The sequence below is a fragment of the Pristiophorus japonicus genome, chromosome 8 (genome assembly GCF_044704955.1).
Source record: "Pristiophorus japonicus isolate sPriJap1 chromosome 8, sPriJap1.hap1, whole genome shotgun sequence".
Classification (NCBI taxonomy): Eukaryota; Metazoa; Chordata; class Chondrichthyes; family Pristiophoridae; genus Pristiophorus; species Pristiophorus japonicus.
In genome coordinates, this window is record NC_091984.1 from 127621322 (window position 1) to 127640044 (window position 18723).

General features: G+C 45.0%; 2 protein-coding genes across 2 annotated transcripts in view; one reads left to right on the plus strand and one right to left on the minus strand.

Annotated features, from left to right (window-relative positions):
- LOC139268174 (BMP/retinoic acid-inducible neural-specific protein 3-like) overlaps positions 1 to 8618 on the minus strand; it is a 219815-nt gene extending 211197 nt beyond the window's left edge. Inside the window, exon 1 of the mRNA XM_070886225.1 lies at positions 8386 to 8618. Coding sequence (XP_070742326.1) covers positions 8386 to 8618 — 233 coding nt within the window. The remainder of the gene's footprint in view (positions 1 to 8385) is intronic.
- Positions 8619 to 14253: 5635 nt separating this feature from the next.
- The window catches only part of astn1 (astrotactin 1), a 3463295-nt gene continuing 3458825 nt past the window's right edge, over positions 14254 to 18723 (plus strand). The window contains exon 1 of the mRNA XM_070888265.1: positions 14254 to 14518. Within this exon, the coding sequence (XP_070744366.1) occupies positions 14254 to 14518 (265 nt within the window). The remainder of the gene's footprint in view (positions 14519 to 18723) is intronic.

Sequence of the window (18723 nt, forward strand, 5' to 3'; positions counted from 1 at the left end):
TTGGAACCAACATAAGGTACTCAAAACATTTCCAATGAGATAACATTGTCAGGAACCCCCAGGGAGCTGGATGCACCAACCGCTTGGCCAAATGTTAACCTTGATTCTGACCATAATCTAGAAGGTATGGGTATGAAAACAACAAGAAGAACTTGCATTTAAAAAGCACATTAATGTTGTACTAAATTCACTAAATTGCTTCACAAAGGCAGAATTTTTAAAAGGTGTGACTGGAGATCCACATAATTGTTTTTAGCTCATAGAAGAGCAGATATATGGGATTTATAGACTTCTAACAAAAGCAGTCAAAACTATCTTGATTGATTCCTTTTTCAAAATTCTAACGAGATGCCAAATTAAGAACATGTTTGCAGGTTAAAAGGACATGTATTGACATAGATGACCCAATTCTCTGGAACTTAACAGCCGCTGTGCCTTTGGAAATATATCTCTGGAATTCAATCAGTCAGAATTGAATACTGCAGAAAAATGTCAAATTGATAACCTTTTGTCTTGCAAAATGATTGTGGAGGTGTGAAGTAAAAATTGCTTTATCTTCTGGGAAGTTTAACAAGAGTAAATAAAAGTAGTATACTATGGATCAAATTATAAATGTTCCGTAGAAGGAATAACTTGAATGACTTTCCCATTCCATGTTTTCTTGTGCTCCGATGCTGGTGTAAGATAGCCTCCATAGCCCAGCCCTCCCCCTGAATTGAATATACATAAAATAAACACCATATTGAAAAAAAATTGATAACAAGGAATGAGTTATTGCTATAACCCAACTGAGGGGTTCAAATAGTTCACACAGAATAATGGATAACTGTGAATGATGGAGAGAGTTAGGAGCTGTAATCTTGTTGAAAGGTTCATTTAAATTAGCTAATAGAAACATAGAAACATAGAAAATAGGTGCAGGAGTAGGCTATTCGGCCCTTCGAGCCTGCACCGCCATTCTATGAGTTCATGGCTGAACATGCAACTTCAGTACCCCATTCCTGCTTTCTCGCCATACCCCTTGATCCCCCTAGTAGTAAGGACTACATCTAACTCCTTTTTGAATATATTTAGTGAATTGGCCTCAACAACTTTCTGAGGTAGAGAATTCTACAGGTTCACCACTCTCTGGGTGAAGAGGTTTCTCCTCATCTCGGTCCTAAATGGCTTACCATTTATCCATAGACTGTGACCCCTGGTTCTGGACTTCCCCAACATTAATAAGAACATAAGAATTAGGAACAGGAGTAGGCCATCTAGCCCCTCGAGCCTGCTCCGCCACCCAACAAGATCATGGCTGATCTGGCCGTGGACTCGGCTCTACTTACCCGCCCACTCCCCATAACCCTTAATTTCCTTATTGATTAAAAATCTATCTATCTGTGATTTGAATACATTCAATGAGCTAGCCTCAACTGCTTCCTTGGGCAGAGAATTCCACAGATTCACAACCCTCTGGAAGAAGAAATTCCTTCTCAACTCGGTTTTAAATTGGCTCCCCCATATTATGAGGCAGTGCCCCCTAGTTCTAGTCTCCCCGACCAGTGGAAACAACCTCTCTGCCTCTATCTTGTCTATCCCCTTCATTATTTTAAATGTTTCTATAAGATCACCCCTCATCCTTCTGAACTTCAACGAGTAAAGACCCAGTCTACTCAATCTATCATCATAAGATGACCCCCTCATCTCCGGAATCAGCCTCGTGAATCGTCTCTGTACCCCTTCCAAAGATAGTATATCCTTCCTTAAGTAAGGTGACCAAAACTGCACGCAGTACTCCAGGTGCGGCCTCACCAATACCCTGTACAGTTGCAGCAGGACCTCCCTGCTTTTGTACTCCATCCCTCTCGCAATGAAGGCCAACATTCCATTCGCCTTCCTGATTACCTGCTGCACCTGCAAACTAACTTTTTGGGATTCATGCACAAGGACCCCCAGGTCCGTCTGCACTGCAGTATATTGTAATTTCTCCCCATTCAAATAATATTCCCTTTTACTGTATTTTTTCCCAAGGTGGATGACCTCACATTTTCCGACATTGTATTCCATCTGCCAAACCTTAGCCCACTGGCTTAACCTATCTAAATCTCTTTGCAGCCTCTCTGTGTCCTCTACACAACCCGCTTTCCCACTAATCTTTGTGGCATCTGCAAATTTTGTTACACTACACTCTGTCCCCTCTTCCAGGTCATCTATGTATATTGTAAACAGTTATGGTCCCAGCACCGATCCCTGTGGCACACCACTAACCACCGATTTCCAACCCGAAAAGGACCCATTTATTCCGACTCTCTGCTTTCTGTTAGCCAGCCAATTCTCGATCCATGCTAATACATTTCCTCTGACTCCGCGTACCTTTATCTTCTGCAGTAACCTTTTGTGTGGCACCTTATTGAATGCTTTTTGGAAATCTAAATACACCACATCCATCGGTACACCTCTATCCACCATGCTCATTATATCCTCAAAGAAATTCAGTAAATTAGTTACACATGATTTCCCTTTCATGAATCCATGTTGCGTCTGCTTGATTGCACTATTCCTATCTAGATGTCCCGCTATTTCCTCCTTAATGAGAGCTTCAAGCATTTTCCCCACTACAGATGTTAAACTAACCGGCCTATAGTTACCTGCCTTTTGTCTGCCCCCTTTTTTAAACAAAGGCGTTACATTAGCTGCTTTCCAATCCGATGGCACCTCCCCAGAGTCCAGAGAATTTTGGTAGATTATAACGAATGCATCTGCGATAACTTCCGCCATCTCTTTTAATACCCTGGGATGCATTTCATCAGGACCAGGGGACTTGTCTACCTTGAGTCCCATTAGCCTGTCCAGCACTACCCCCCTAGTGACAGTGATTGTCTCAAGGTCCTCCCTTCCCACATTCCCATGACCAGCAATTTTTGGCATGGTTTTTGTGTCTTCCACTGTGAAGACCGAAGCAAAATAATTGTTTAAGGTCTCAGTCATTTCCACATTTCCCATTATTAAATCCCCTTTCTCATCTTCTAAGGGACCAACATTTACTTTAGTCACTCTTTTCTGTTTTATATATCGGTAAAAGCTTTTATGTTTTGTTTTTATGTTTTTGTTTTTGTTTTGTTTTTATGTTTTGCGCAAGTTTACATTCGTAATCTATCTTTCCCTATTTTATTGCTTTCTTGGTCATTCTTTGCTGTCATTTAAAATTTTCCCAATCTTCTAGTTTCCCACTAATCTTGGCCACCTTATACGCATGATTTTTAATTTGATACTCTCCTTTATTTCCTTGGTTATCCACGGCTAGTTATCCCTTCTCTTACCGCCCTTCTTTTTCACTGGAATATATTTTTGTTGAGCACTATGAAAAAGCTCCTTAAAAGTCCTCCACTGTTCCTCAATTGTGCCACCATTTAGTCTGTGTTCCCAGTCTACTTTAGCCAACTCTGCCCTCATCCCACTGTAGTCCCCTTTGTTTTAGCATAGTACGCTCATTTGAGACACTACTTTCTCATCCTCAATCTGTATTACAAATTCAACAATACTGAGATCACTCATTCTGAGAGGATCTTTTACTCGGAGATCATTTATTATTCCTGTCTCATTACACAGGACCAAATCTAAGATAGCTTGCTCCCTTGTAGGTTCTGTAACATACTGTTCTAAGAAACAATCCCGTATGCATTCTATGAATTCCTTCTCAAGGATACCCCGTGCGATTTGATTTGACCAATAGATATGTAGGTTAAAATCCCCCATGATTACTGCCGTTCCTTTTTCACATGCCTCCATTATTCCCTTGATTATTGTCTGCCCTACCGTGAAGTTATTATTTGGGGGCCTATAAACTACGCCCACCAGTGACTTTTTCCCCTTACTATCTCTAATCTCCACCCACAATGATTCAACATTTTGTACATTAGAACCAATATCATCTCTCACAACTGCCCTGATATCATCCTTTATTAACAGAGCTACCCCACCTCCTTACCCTTCTTGTCTATCTTTCCGAATTGTCAGATACCCCTGTATGTTTAATTCCCAGTCTTGGCCACCCTGCAACCACGTTTCTGTAATGGCCACCGAATCATACCCATTTGTAATGATTTGTGCCGTCAACTCATTTACTTTGTTTCGAATGCTGCGTGTGTTTAGGTAGAGTGTTTAATACTAGTTTTTAAACCATGATTTTTAGTTTTGACTCCTCCTGCAGCCCCTTTATATTCATACATATTGTCCCTTCCTATCACCTTGTGGTTTACACTTACCCCAGTGCTACTCTGCTCTGTTGCCTCCTGCCTTTTGCATTCTTTCTTGGGGTTCTGTTCATCTGAGCTCTCACCCACTCTAACTAGCTCAGAGCCCTCTCCTGGGTTCCCATCCCCTGCCAAGCTAGTTTAAAGCCCTCCCAACCGTACTATCAAAACCACCCGCGGAAACATTGGTCCTATCTCTGTTGAGGTATAACCTGTCCGACTTGTACAGGTCTCGCCTTCCCCAGAAGCGGTCCAAATTGTTCAGGAAACTAAAGCCCTCCCTCCTACACCAACGGGAGAGTGGAGAGCACCAGTTCCAACTGTCGCAGGACGGGAGAGTGGAGAGCACCAGTTCCAACTGTCGCAGGACGAGAGAGTGGAGAGCACCAGTTCCCACTGTCACAGGATGGGAGGGTGGAGAGCACCAGTTCCAACTGTCACAGGACGGAAGAGTGAAGAGCACCAGTTCCAACTGTCGCAGGACGGGAGAATGGAGAGCACCAGTTCCAACTGTCACAGGACCGAGAGTGGAGAGCACCAGTTCCAACTGTCACAGGATGGGAGAGTGGAGAGCACCAGTTCCAACTGTCGCAGGAGAGAGAGTGGAGAGCACCAGTTCCAACTGTCGCAGGAGAGAGAGTGGAGAGCACCAGTTCCAACTGTCGCAGGAGAGAGAGTGGAGAGCACCAGTTCCCACTGTGACAGGACGGGAGCGTAGAGAGCACAGTTCCAACTGTCGCAGGAGAGAGAGTGGAGAGCACCAGTTCCAACTGTCACAGGATGGGAGAGTGGAGAGCACCAGTTCCAACTGTCGCAGGAGAGAGAGTGGAGAGCACCAGTTCCAACTGTCGCAGGAGAGAGAGTGGAGAGCACCAGTTCCAACTGTCGCAGGAGAGAGAGTGGAGAGCACCAGTTCCCACTGTGACAGGACGGGAGCGTAGAGAGCACAGTTCCAACTGTCGCAGGAGAGAGAGTGGAGTGCACCAGTTCAAACTGTCACAGGATGGGAGAGTGGAGAGCACCAGTTCCAACTGTCACAGGATGGGAAAGTGGAGAGCACCAGTTCCCACTGTCACAGGATGGGAGAGTGGAGAGCACCAGTTCCCACTGTCACAGGACGGGAGAGTGGAGAGCACCTGTGTATACTTCTCCTTTCACTCCACAATTGACGGCCGTGCTATCAATCACCTAGGACTCTGGAATTCCCTTCCTAAACCCATTTGCCTCTCCATATCCCTCTCCTCCTTTAAGACCCTAGATCAAAACCCACTTCTTTTGACCAAGCATTCAGTCAGCCCTCCAAACAGCTCCTTCTTTGGCTTCATGTCTGCTATTTTTGATTACGCCTCTGTGAAGTGCCATGGGCTGTTTTTTTCTGCATTAAAAGGCACTGTATGAATGCAAGCTGTTGTCATTGAGTTGCTCACAGGTAGTTTGGGATCCAGAGCACATTTTAAATCCCCAACTCGTGTCATTGGAGAGAGGACAAGTTAACAAAGCCAGATAAAAACAGCAGGAAGTAACACTTTGAATTGTGACATTTGAAGCAAAATGCCTCAAGTCTGATGGATAATACTATTCACAAAACTTTTGAGCAATAGACATATAAAATAAAATAATTGGATATCTGAAAGTGAATTATGAACTGGTATCTAATTAATGGGTTCAGATAGTTTATGTATGTTAGATTGATAATGGACACTTGAGACTAATTAAGGTACAGGCTTAAATCTAATCAAGTAATTTGGATTGAATATTAGACCAGAACTTGCAAGGTTCCACTGATTGATGTGAGACACAGAATTGTTATTGTCTGAACTGCAAACTGTGCTCACGTCCAGTGAGACTACAACTTCTGCTCACATCCAACCAGACTGCATAGGTGCTACAGAGATTGTCGTTTTTTCCCAATAATGTCTGTAAAAATGAAAGTCCTACATGTTTTGAACATTCTCTTTAACATGGTTTTGAAGTATAAAAGAAAAGCAGCCATTTCATGTTGGTTTCTTCTGGCCTGGACTCAGAAAACCACAAGCAATTGCCAATGTGCAAGATTCTTTAACCAACGATTAACCACTAATTCATATCAGGAATTATACCAATAGAATTGTGGCCTTCAGTGGGAAAGATGTTTCTCTCGCCACAGATGTTGCCTGCCGCACTGAGTATTTCAAGCATTTTCTGTTTTTATTTCAGATCAAATACAGCTGCACCTTAGTAAGGATGATACATGGACTAATGCTCCTGTCATAAATAATATTTTATTCGATTTATAGAATCATAGAAAAATTATGACACAGAAGAAGGCCATTCGGCCCATGGTGTCCGTGCCGGTTGAAAACGAGCTACCCAGCCTAATCCCACCTTCCAGAACTAGGTTCATAGCCCTATAGGTCACGGCTCTTTAAGTGTACATCCAAGTACTTTTTAAATGTGATGAGGGTTTTGGCCTCCACCACCCTTTCAGGCAGTGAGTTTCAGACTCCTACCACCCTCTCGGTGAATTCTTTTTTTCTCATCTCCTTCTAATCCTTCTACCAACTTCTTTAAATCTATTTACTATGAACAATGTCATGAGAGATCTGTTAGTACATATTAATTCCCAATAATCATTTAATCCAATTTCTATCATCTATTAAGCATTTAATTGGAGAAGTAATTATGTCTGTATTGTAGTATGAAAAAGTAATTTGTTCAGAAAATTTCTATTTGGAATGTGGCTGCTTAAGAATATTTAGCTTTTAGGCTATTTGCATCAGTTAAAATCCTGCATTACATGATACATTGTGGATTGCATGAGCATCGTTACAAAACAACATATCTTACAATTCATTGTGAGCAACAACAAAAGAGATTGGCTGGTGTACAGGTCACCAGGATATCTGGGAGTGAGTTACAATCTAATCTAGTGGCGGAGAAGGGATTGGATGATTTATGTATAGCGTCTAACGGACACCAGGAGCAAGTAATCTAGATTGAAAAGCGCAGCTAGTTGAGTTTAAGGTAATGGATACCTGGCATTGAGCTACAGGCTGGAATCCAATTGACAGCTTCAGATGGCTTCTGTACAGCATAGTGGATATGTGGCATATACAGGCTGGCATCTAATGGATGGTTTCACATTCTGCAAACTGGAAGAATGAAGCTCAGTTTAAAACTGGCACCTGAATCCCAGGTTTAGATTACTGTCTCGAATCACTTCAAGGTGTTTATTACTCCTTAAATTGTAAACCCTGTGAATCCTACGAGAGGTCTCAATCTGTTCCAGGCTTGCTTTTTGTGCGCTCAATCAAGATAATAAAAAAAATTATCTTGTCATTATCACATTGCTGTTTGTGGGCGCTTGCTGTGCGCAAATTGGCTGCCGCGTTTCTTACATTCCAACAGTGACTACACTTCAAAAGTATTTCATTGGCTGTAAAGCGCTTTGAGATGGCCGGTGGTCGTGAAAGGCGTTATATAAATCCAATTCTTTTTTCTCAGGAGCTGTCAGCGCCCTCGGAACTATACATGTATGACGACACTCACATGATTATGAAGGCCCTGTTGCAGATTTATTGAGATTGAATACTGGGAAGTAATAAGTCCAACAAGGCTGTGTGAAAAAAATATTTGTTTGCCATTGTCAATCGTACTTTCCTACGTTGCGGCTGACCCATTCCTACGACTCCTGCAGATACTGAATAACGGTTTCAGTGACTACACATCTATGATACAAAGGAAGGTTTTTTTTTTAACTTTACTGCGGCTGTACAGTGTGGAAGTTGTCACTGAGGCAGCAGTGTGTGTGTGTGTGTGTGTGTCATTTACCAGCAAGCCATTGGCGGCGCAGGGGCTGCAGATCCCAATCCCCTCATCAGGGGGAGATGTGAGCACACGGACCACAGCGCTTGAACCGGAGAAACCCAACACTCGGATGCACCGACTCTTAAAGGAACACACACACACACACACCACTTAAAGTAACATTGCACCATCAGCTGTTTCATTGGATACTGAAGGATGGTTCTTGGGGAAAAAAAAATCTTCACGCACACTGCTCTACGCTTAAAGGAAAACATTGGGGTGATTTTAAAGCAGCTCCACAAAATACTGTCCTGAAACAGGTATAAACCTCCCGGGGCAGCTTGTGTGCCAGGGCCCCTCTTACCTGTAGATTTTGTATCTGGTAGTAAATCCCTGACGGTATCTATCCAGGAAATTGGAATAATCCCGGGCCCGATGGAAGGGCCCCTTGTCCGATAGCAGCCAATCGAGAGGGCTGGTGGCATGTTGGTGTGGGTGATGAGAGGAAAGCACCAATAGAGCCCAGCAATGGAGAGTAAGAGCCAGTCGGTCCCATAGGAACAGCAAAGAGACGAGATCAACAAGCCGCCAGTTCATCCTTCCATCTGGGACTCTTCCTCTTCATTCTCCTCGCACTCCCTCAAGACCTGTTCCATAAATAAAACACAAGCCATAAAACAAGGACATCTTCGTGACAAATAGAAAGCTTTCTGATTGTCAACTGCATGCTGCGGAATTGATCTACCATGCAGAGACAACGGAAAGGGAATTATTCACAAAGAGCTACAAGACCGACCCGAAACTCTCAAACACTGCCAGACAGGTGTGCACACACTACACACAGAGAGAAACAAGGGTATACTCAACACACACCGACACACACAGAAACAAGGCTATCCTCAACCAACACACTATACACAGAGAGAAACAAGGGTATACTCAACTCACAGACTGACAGACACACACACACAGACACACGGGTACATTCAACACAGAAAGACACAAGGGTATAATCAACACACACACACAAAGGGTATATTCAACATACAGACACACACACAGAAACAAAGCTATACTCAACACAGACAGAAACACACACCGACACAAGGATATGCTCAACACACACACACAGAAACAAGGGTATACGCAACACACAGACAGCCACAGAAACAAGGGTATACTTAACACACAGGCAGACACACACACATAAACAAGGGTATACTTAACACACAGATAGACACACACACAGAAACAAGCGTATACGCAACACACAAACAGAGAGCCACAGAAACAAAGATATATTCAACACAAAACACAGGCACACAGAAACTAAGGTACATTCAAACACACACCGAGGGAGATAAGGCATGTCTATAGGTATTTATGGATATTGCTACAACCCTCGACAAATATACACACAGGTAGACAAATACACATAAAACACAGATGTAGCACACAGATAGACCAGGTAGGTGCAAATAAAAATCACAGACAGCCACAAACATACGCAGTCAGGCGCGCACCGAGAAAGCAGCTGCACACACAGGTAGACAGAGGCTCGCTGGGAGACAAGGCAGGCACACGGAATCACAGATAGTGCAGTCCCCCCAACACACACATACGTATTTCAGATGTACCTATAAGCAGACAAATAAATCTTACATGCTGACAGGACCAGGCGAACATACATATGAGCTGACACAAAAATAAGATTAAATTAAAACACGGGTACAGATACTCATACAATTAGGCACCCAGATATATGCGCAGGTGGGAACATATGCAAGCAAGGCACCATATAGATATAGATATACACACATACACATCTGATGCTGCATTGATAGGTCTAAAACGCACGCATCCCAGAATTAATAAGGAAAACTGTGCCTTAATATTGTGTTATTAAACGCGCTTGCTGCGTCCAATAAATATATTGTAGTAACCAATTTATAGTTTAGCATAATTTTAGCAAAGAGTGATTTTGTCTGACTGTAAAAGCCTCCCCGGAGGTGGAGCGAGCTGTTTTCTTGGAGCGTGTGGTGGATAGACTTTACTTTTTTGGTGAAATGCCTTCTCATCTTCTGTCCACCTCTATCGTTTCCCAGTCCACACCCACGCCGGGTGGAGACTGGATTCAGGGAAGACTGCTCAGAGGCAGCCGCAGTTTTCAAAGGGTTAACCATCGCCGCCCCTCCGGGGTGTTTGCCGAGAGCCGGAGATCTCCTATACACTGTGCCAAGCCACCGGATGGACGCGCTTCTCCTACATGCGTTCTCTGATTCAGCTCCAGAGATGCTCTCATTCCGTTACATCGCGCCTGGCTCGGCGTCCTTAACCAGCCTGGAGCGGGGCATCGGAGAATTGTTCAGAGAGGGGTCCAGATCAAAGTGGGGTGATGTGAGGGTGATGGTGTGGGGTGGGGGGGAGGGGGGCACATTCCCCACCCGCTTTGGGTGCCCTGTTCCTGCAAGCGGTGCTATGAAAACAGGAGGTACCAACACTAACCTGGCGCGCACAGTCCTTCCAACGCAGGTGAACCAACGCGCTCCTCTTTCGGTCCGGTATGACACCCGGTGTGAGGCCAGGAAAGCCCCTGTCAGTCGGCTGTGCGAGGAGGGAGGGCTCATTTTAAGGCAGCCTCCGGGAGACGCATCCAGGAGAAGGCAGCGCACGGATCTCGACTGAGGGGGGGGGGGGGGGGTGGGGGGGTGAGGAAAGGGTGCCGTCAGGTGTTGTCGGCAAGAGGTCCCGATCCCAAACAGGGACCAGCGATTGAACAGGCGCCCGCTAGTCTTCCTTCAACGTCCAGACTTCCCTCGGTATCTGTATCCTGGGCGGTGGGCAAAGGAGATGTATTGGGCGTGAGGGCTCAGCCTCTCCAAATGATCAGCGGAAACGTGGCGATCTTCTGCCCGGATTCCTTTGGAGGCATACAACAGATTCCCAAAGAGATTCCAGGAGGAGGTCCATCCCTCTCCCCCACCTCACCGGTCACATGCTGATCTTTGAGTTCACCCTCCCCAGTCCTTGTCCTTGGTTGATCTATTCACACAACTCTTTCGTTGCTCCTCGCCTATGTGCAGAGCCTAGTTTTTGGGTTGAGGGAGGTCTGAAAGCACAGCGATTCAACCTGCCGGAGCTAAGAACTCAGCATTTATAAACCCAGGGGGAGGGGATGGGAGGAGTGAGGGGGGGGGGGGGGGGCAGGCTCACTCCAAAACCAGCCTCCTGTATAACGCCCATCGGACCTCAATATCTAACACCCAATGCCTTCCACATTGTCACCAGCCCCGGTGCAAACATCTTAAATTATCATCTGTCGCCAATCGCGCGAATAGTTCACGAGTTTTTAGAATTAAACAACTCCAATTTGCAAATATAGCTGAGATGTATGTTTAAAACAAACAAAATAAGACCCGTGAGACGTGGGAGCCAAATAGAATGAAAGACGGTACAGACAGAACTGGACCCAAACAGAAAGTCTGTCCGTTTACAGGGCGCCCTCTGGTCCAGCTATTGAACGGAATTAGCCATGTAAAGTTAGGGAGGGAACATGGGTTACAAGGATTGATCCATCAGTCCTATCCGAAGCCTGTTTAAACGACAGGAACGGCTGCTTCCAATGGGACTGGTACTGTTTTTATTTCCCCCTTACCATCCTCTCTCTTCGATGCGTAATCGCCGATCATATTCAGGCTGACAGTCTCCAAATTCTCCAGTGGTTTATTTCAGAAGAACGGGGGTCGGGGGAGCGAAGAGCTCACCCTACCCGTTTCTCTGCCGACTCCTCAAGATGCCCACACTGTTTAACACATGAATGGTTCCGCATAAAATACCTCAGTCCTTCTCCTGGGCGTTTTACTCTTCAGATCTCAGGGGAAATCTAACACCCACCCACCTCCGGGATAGAAACATTAAACACCAGCACAGACCTGTCCTCTCCCTGCCACACCAACCTTCCCAGCGATCAGTTACATCATGCCCCCTCACACACACTCACATCTATCTATCTATCTATTTATCTATCTATCCATATATGTATGTATCTATCTATCTATCTATCTATCTATCTATCTATCTATCTATCTATCTATCTATCTATCTATCTATCTGTCTGTCTATATATCTATCTATCATTATATGTATCTATCTATCTATCTATCTATCCATATACTTATCCATCTATCTATCTATCTATCTGTCTATATATCTATCTGTCTATATATCTATCTATCATTATATCTATCTATCATTATATGTATCTATCTATCTATCTATCTATCTATCTATCTATCTATCTATCTATCTATCTGTCTATCTATCTGTCTATCTATCTGTCTATCTATCAAGCTATCTCTACCTATTTCTATCTCAACCTATTCCCAGCCCTGTCCAAGCACACTGCTACTCCCACATATCCCTCCCCAAGGCTCCCTTTAAGGCAAGTATCACAAGGAATCGACCCGGCAAATGGAACAGAACGTTTCCACGAATGCTGCTTGTTACCTCCACTTTTCTGCAATAAGGAGGCATCGCACCTTCAACTTCTGGTCACTTAACACATTTGACTGTATCCAGACCGCCTCCCCCCCCCCCCCCCCCCCCCCCGCCCCCACAATATTACTCGTATACCTCCTCCAGCCAACGCACACACAGAAGATCCAGCAAAATAAATGCGGGGACAATACCACTTACCTGGGAGATGTTCAAACCTCATCCCCATCAAGATCCAACCTTCCTTCAGACTTGGGGAAACGGCCTGTTCACCTTTCTTGGTGTTGAAGCAGCAAAGTCTCCTCTCGATGACAGAAAGTTGCAGTACACGAGATTCTAATCCATCTCGAAGTCTATTCCAGGAGGAGGGAGGGAGGAGCGGGGCGATCAGGGATGGTGTCGGGGCTTTCGGGTGATAGTTTTCCTCAAAACTGGGGAAAGAGCCGGTGTTCACCCCCCTCGTATTAAATTCAAGCCCCCCCGCCCCCGGCAAGCGGTCTATAAATTGGTAAGCTGGATTAAAAGTGGGATGGGAAAGAGCTAAGTGAACCGGTACACACACACACACACACACACAGAATGATGACCGGGGTTAAAAGACCATCAGTTAAACCAGAGATTGCATCTCAGCTTCTTCATTGGCATCGCCTTAAAGTCAACTCTCTTCAATAACTGGTCTTATCACAATTTATTAACACGGAAACATCTGAACAGTAATGTGTGTGAGTGCGTGTGGAACCAAACAATGTTACATAGTAAGTCTTTGGTAATTCCATCTCATTGATTTAAGGAAATGAATATTCAATATTCATATCTAGGATGCAATGCCTCTCGCTGCTTCCCACAGAGACTTTGGAAGGACGGGCTCTGGTGAGGCACAGGTGTTGATTTAACACAAACCCATCCAGGTGTACACTTGGGTCAAAATCATGAGAAGAGCTTTTATTTCACCTGACATCCCGCACGGCAGGGTGAAGGGAGCGGGGGTTCAGCGTGGGCTGGGCTGGGAGTGGCTGGGGAGAAGGGAAGAGAGGTGGGGGAAAGGGGGCCGCAACTTACCAGGATCCAAGCGGAGAAAGGGGGGTGAGGGGGTAGAGGCAAACCGGGCTGCACAGTGGTCGTTCCCGGCGATGCCCGTGCAAAGAGCGGCTCCACACACCCAGCCGCGAATCAGCGCCTTCTGCAAAAGGCTTGGCGTTGCGAGCTGCAGCCGCCGCTTCCTCCAGAAAGCAGCTCTCCACACCACTAACTGGCTTACGCTCTCTCTCTCTCTCCGACTGTCTCCTTTTTTTTTATACACGTGGGTTGCCCCCTCCCTCCCGTTCCTCAGCAACTGCGCAGAAAATAGACACAACACAATTGACGGTCGGGATTAAGGAGCAGGGCAGAGGGAGACATTAACTGAGATCACTGCTATCACCCACTCCCCTCCACACACACACACACACAGCCCTCACCGATCCAGGTTGTCAGGGGGGGTATCCCAACAGGGAGGAGGAGGGATCAGTCCCAGAGCTGCCCCCTCCCGGATTCCCATTCAATCCATCCGCCCTGTGTGTGTGTGTGAGTGTGCTGTGCTGCCAGCCAGCATTTGCATGGAGTTGCCTGCTTGCAGAAGCCTTCCTGCTGCAAGTTGCCAGTGTGCGGTGAGGTTGCATTAGTAATCCGGGGCCAATTGCACCGGCAGCGGATCTTGTTCTTTCGGGGGGTTTATTGTGTGAGGGGGATGGTTGGTAGAATGATGGTGCTGTGGCTGCCCCTGGTCTGGGGGGCGTTCGGTGCCGGGTGGGGAGCGGTGCGTGCCGAGGATCCCAAGGATGGCGAGTGCAAAGTGAAGACGGTTAGCGTGTCGGCGCTGCCCTTTCTCCGCGAGAACGACCTGAGCATCCACACCCCGCTGTCGGCGGAGCCCAAACTCCTCTTCTCGGTCCGGAACGATTTCCCCGGCGAGGTGGTGGTCGTGGACGATCTGGAGAATACCGAGCTGCCCTATTTCGTCCTGGGTGAGTTCCTGGGATCCGGATACTGCGAGGGTTGGAGGGGTGGAGAGAGAGAGGGAGGGCTTGTGATGATGGGGAGGCCACGGTGTGTGTGTGTGTAGGAGAAAGGATGCGGGCAGGCTGACTTGCTGATCTGATCAAGCCCAGGCAAGGTTGCCATTGTGTCCCGTTATTTATTTATTTATGCTCCCTCTTGTTCTATGTCTCTTGGTTCTCAGGGGGTGGTGGGTGGGATTGGATTTGCTGGTAGCAACGCAGATTGTGGGACTGCTGATGGGGCAGGTGTGGGAGGGCAGCATGCAAGATGTCACTTCTTGGATCTTGGCTTTGAGGGCTCCTAAACCGTGGGACGGAGAAAGGGGGCTGTCCTCAGAGCCCAGCAACACACGGCGCTTGCTCAGTTCCTCTGCTTTCTGGATTGACGAGGCCTGATTCTGATTAACGTGCAGCGAGAGAGACAGGGCAACTTCTAACCTGGCCCCCCCGAGTCAATTCGCCCCAGCATTACAATCACATGTAAAATTGCGAGATCTGAATCGGTGGTGTGATGATGGTGCACAGAATGAAACATGAAAATACATTAATTCCACTTGCTGGGAATATTCAAAGCACAATATCTGGGTCTGAAGCGAGTTGCTGTGTCTTATTTTAGTTGCAACAGGATTCAGAGTGTTCTCTGTTGGTTTGGCCCTTTGGGCCTGCACTGGGGGAATCACGTACACAAACATAGAATAGACTTATATACACAACATACTGGACATGCAAAACTAATAAAACATCCACAGACACACGTGAAACACACTAATGATACAATGAACGCACTTACATGTAAACACATGTACACATGCGCACTCAAATCACTTATCTTGCACTTGCAAACACAAACACCGACATGCACATGTTGTTCAAATCATCATGAAAGATGCTGGAGCTGGGAAGTAGAACTTTTCTCATTCTGAGCATGAAGCACCCAGGTCAGTAAAGGCACAGCCAGAGGAATATTAAGGTTCATCTACTCTGCCCCAACAAGAGCAACTTGCATTTATATAGCACTTTTAATGTAGTAAAACATCCCAAATCTCATTCGTTCATCAACCCTATGCTCGCTGACCTACATTTGCTCCCGGTTAAGCAATGCCTCAATTTCAAAATTATTTTTCAATCCCTTCATGTCCTCGCCCCTCCCTATCTCTGTAATCTCCTTCAGCTGCCCGCCCCCGCCAGATATCTACTTTCCAATAATTCTGCCCTCTTGCGCATCCCTGACTATAATTGCTCAACCATTGGTGGTCATGCCTTCTATTGCCTCGGCCCCAAGCTCTGGAACTCCATTCCTAAACCTCTCTTCCTCTTTTTCCTCCTTTATGATGCTACTTAAAACCTACCTTTGACCAAGCTTTTGGTCATCTGCTGTAATTTCTCCTTATGTACCTCATGCCAAATGTTTTGTCTTATAATATTTCTGTGAAGTGTCTTGGGACGTTTTATTATGTTAAAGGCGCTATATAAATACAAGTTGATTTTGTTGTTGCGTCATAGGAATATTATCAAACACAATTTAACACTAAGTCAAAGATATAGGCATTCGGACAGGTGACCAAAAGCTTGGTCAAAGAAGTAAGTTTTAAGGAGGGTCTTAAAGGAGGAGAGAGAGAGAGGCGGAGAGGTTTAGAAAATAAATTTCACAGCCTAGGGCCCAGACAGCTGAAGGCATGGTCACCGAGGGTGGGATGAAGGAAGTCGGGGATGCACAAGAGGCCAGAATTGGAGGAACGCAGAATTCGTGGAGGGTTGAAGGAGATTACAGAGATAGGGAGAGGCAATGCTTTAACACCAAACTTAGAAGAGTACGACTGTGCTATAATTTCCATAACAACCATTGCGTGGTCTCACTGAGTGAGATTGCTAACCAGCACCAAATTAGGGGCAGCTTTGTGCTATAAGCCTATGTCTACCAGATACTGGTTTGAGACTGCTGACACTCATTTCATATACGATCCTTGCAGCCAGCAGACAGAGAAGAAAGTCTGGGGTGGATTTGAACCCTGGTGCCAGAGATGAAAAACCATCGCTCACCTTACTGTGCCACCCAGATTCCCAGAAGAAAGCTTTAATAATAAAATTGGAAGCCATGGCATTCATCCTGATTTCTTCTGAACTGGAGCCTGAATGTAACAAGCAGTTTATTGACCATCACTTTATAAGCAATTACAGTTACCTGGATTACCATTGTGAATGCTTCCTCAGTGGTCATAAAGGGACAGACCAGATTAGCTTTGAAATCCACAGACTCCAAGTTAGCCACGAGCAGGCTACAAGAAATTTGCTGATACATTATAAACAGACTTATAAGTAAAGATGTACAATGTACATGCACTTTCCTCTCTCATTCTTGATGTTGTTGCTTCATAGGAACATTTAACACTGAGCCAAAGAATTAGGCATTAGGATAGGTGACCAAAAGCTTGGTCAAAGAAGTAGATTTTGAGGAGTGTCTTAATGGAGGAGAGAGAGAGGCGGAAAGGTTTAGGGAGGTAATTTCAGAGCTTAGGACCTAGACAGCTGAAGGCACGGCCACCGAGGGTGGGGTGAAGGAAGTCGGAGATGCACAAGAGACTAGAATGAGTAAATTCACTAATTTACGCTCACACAGATGTTGTGCGACCAATTTTGTGCTGGATTTGCACTAACACCAGGACGCCCTCATTGTGCTTCCTGTCAGATGCAACAAAAAGGGATCAAACTGCACATTGATTACAGATTACAGCTGGGCCCAGACAGCATTGAATGATCTCTAGTCAACCTCAGCACTGGCTATAGTCTTTCGCAGACCCGATGGATAGGTTCATCCTGGCAACTAGATTGAATGCCTATGATGCTAGTTGAAGCAAGCCACACACACTAAGCATTCTGGGTTTCCCCAAAACTTCGAGCATTAAGTTGCCTGCACTAGTTGGCATAAGCATTTGCATTTCAGTTAGAATGTGAGCACCAGGTTAGTACAACACAGCAGGTGAAAATAAGGTGATGTCGCTTAAAGCTGCGTCACTTGCAGAGTACATGGATGTGTTTTGTTTGGATGATACTAAATCATTACCTGGCCATTATCACATTGCTGTTTGTGGGATCATGCTGTGCGCAAATTGGCTGCCACATTTCCTACGTTACAACAGTGACTACACTTCAAAAGTATTTTATTTGCTATCAAGCACTTTGGGACGTCCTGAGGTCCTGAAAGTCGCTACTTAAATGCAAGTTCTTTCTTGCATACTATTTCAAGATGTATACAATAATCCAACAAAGTTCTTTCATAAACATACTTATAGGCCAGTTATAATACACAGTTTGCTTCGATACTAACTGGATACGTTGGTGTGAGATGACCAATTGCCTGGGAATTTTTCAAACCTAATTTTTAATCCTTTTAATATTAACAAAGGATTAGTGGGATGGGGGTCTGCAAATTATATCTATAGCATAGTGATGTGCTTACTGAATGTACACAGTTCACAAACACAGTGCTGCCACAGCCATTCATCCATTATTATATTATAATGAAGGTAATGCATGGTCTAATTTGCTGTTAAAAATCAACAAGAAATAACTAGATGAAACTAAACGTCCTATTGCATCGACTAATCTAGCTTTCAAATCCAAAATACCATCAGGATCTAAATGTTGATAATATCCTTTGTCTGACATCACATGGGCCCGCGCTCATCTTCAAATGATAATATGAACAGAAACACACTGTGCCATAATGTTAAGAAAATAAACATAAAAAATACTCACAACCTCATACATAAACAGACACTTCTGGGTGAAGTTATGGAATAATCTAATCTCATGGTTCAAATGGCAAATAAAAACCACTTAAGCTTCATTTCTAAAGTGGGATGCCATTTCAAACCCCCAATTGCAACTTACCGAAATATATACTCTAGTATATCAAATTGCAACAGGTATTAAATATCACATTAAGGAATGGTTGAGTGAACGATTTGTGCAGTTTTGTTTGGAGACACTCTCTGGTGATGTAACAGTAGAATTCACTGCTGAAATTCCTGTATAGAAACCACTGAGACAGAACTGTCTTTCAACAGCTGGAGCTCGTACTGCAACAGCGACCAATGATTGAGCAATGAACATTAAGGTTTATTTTAAATCATCTAGACATTGGGGGATTGCCTGAAAACCAGATTATAGTA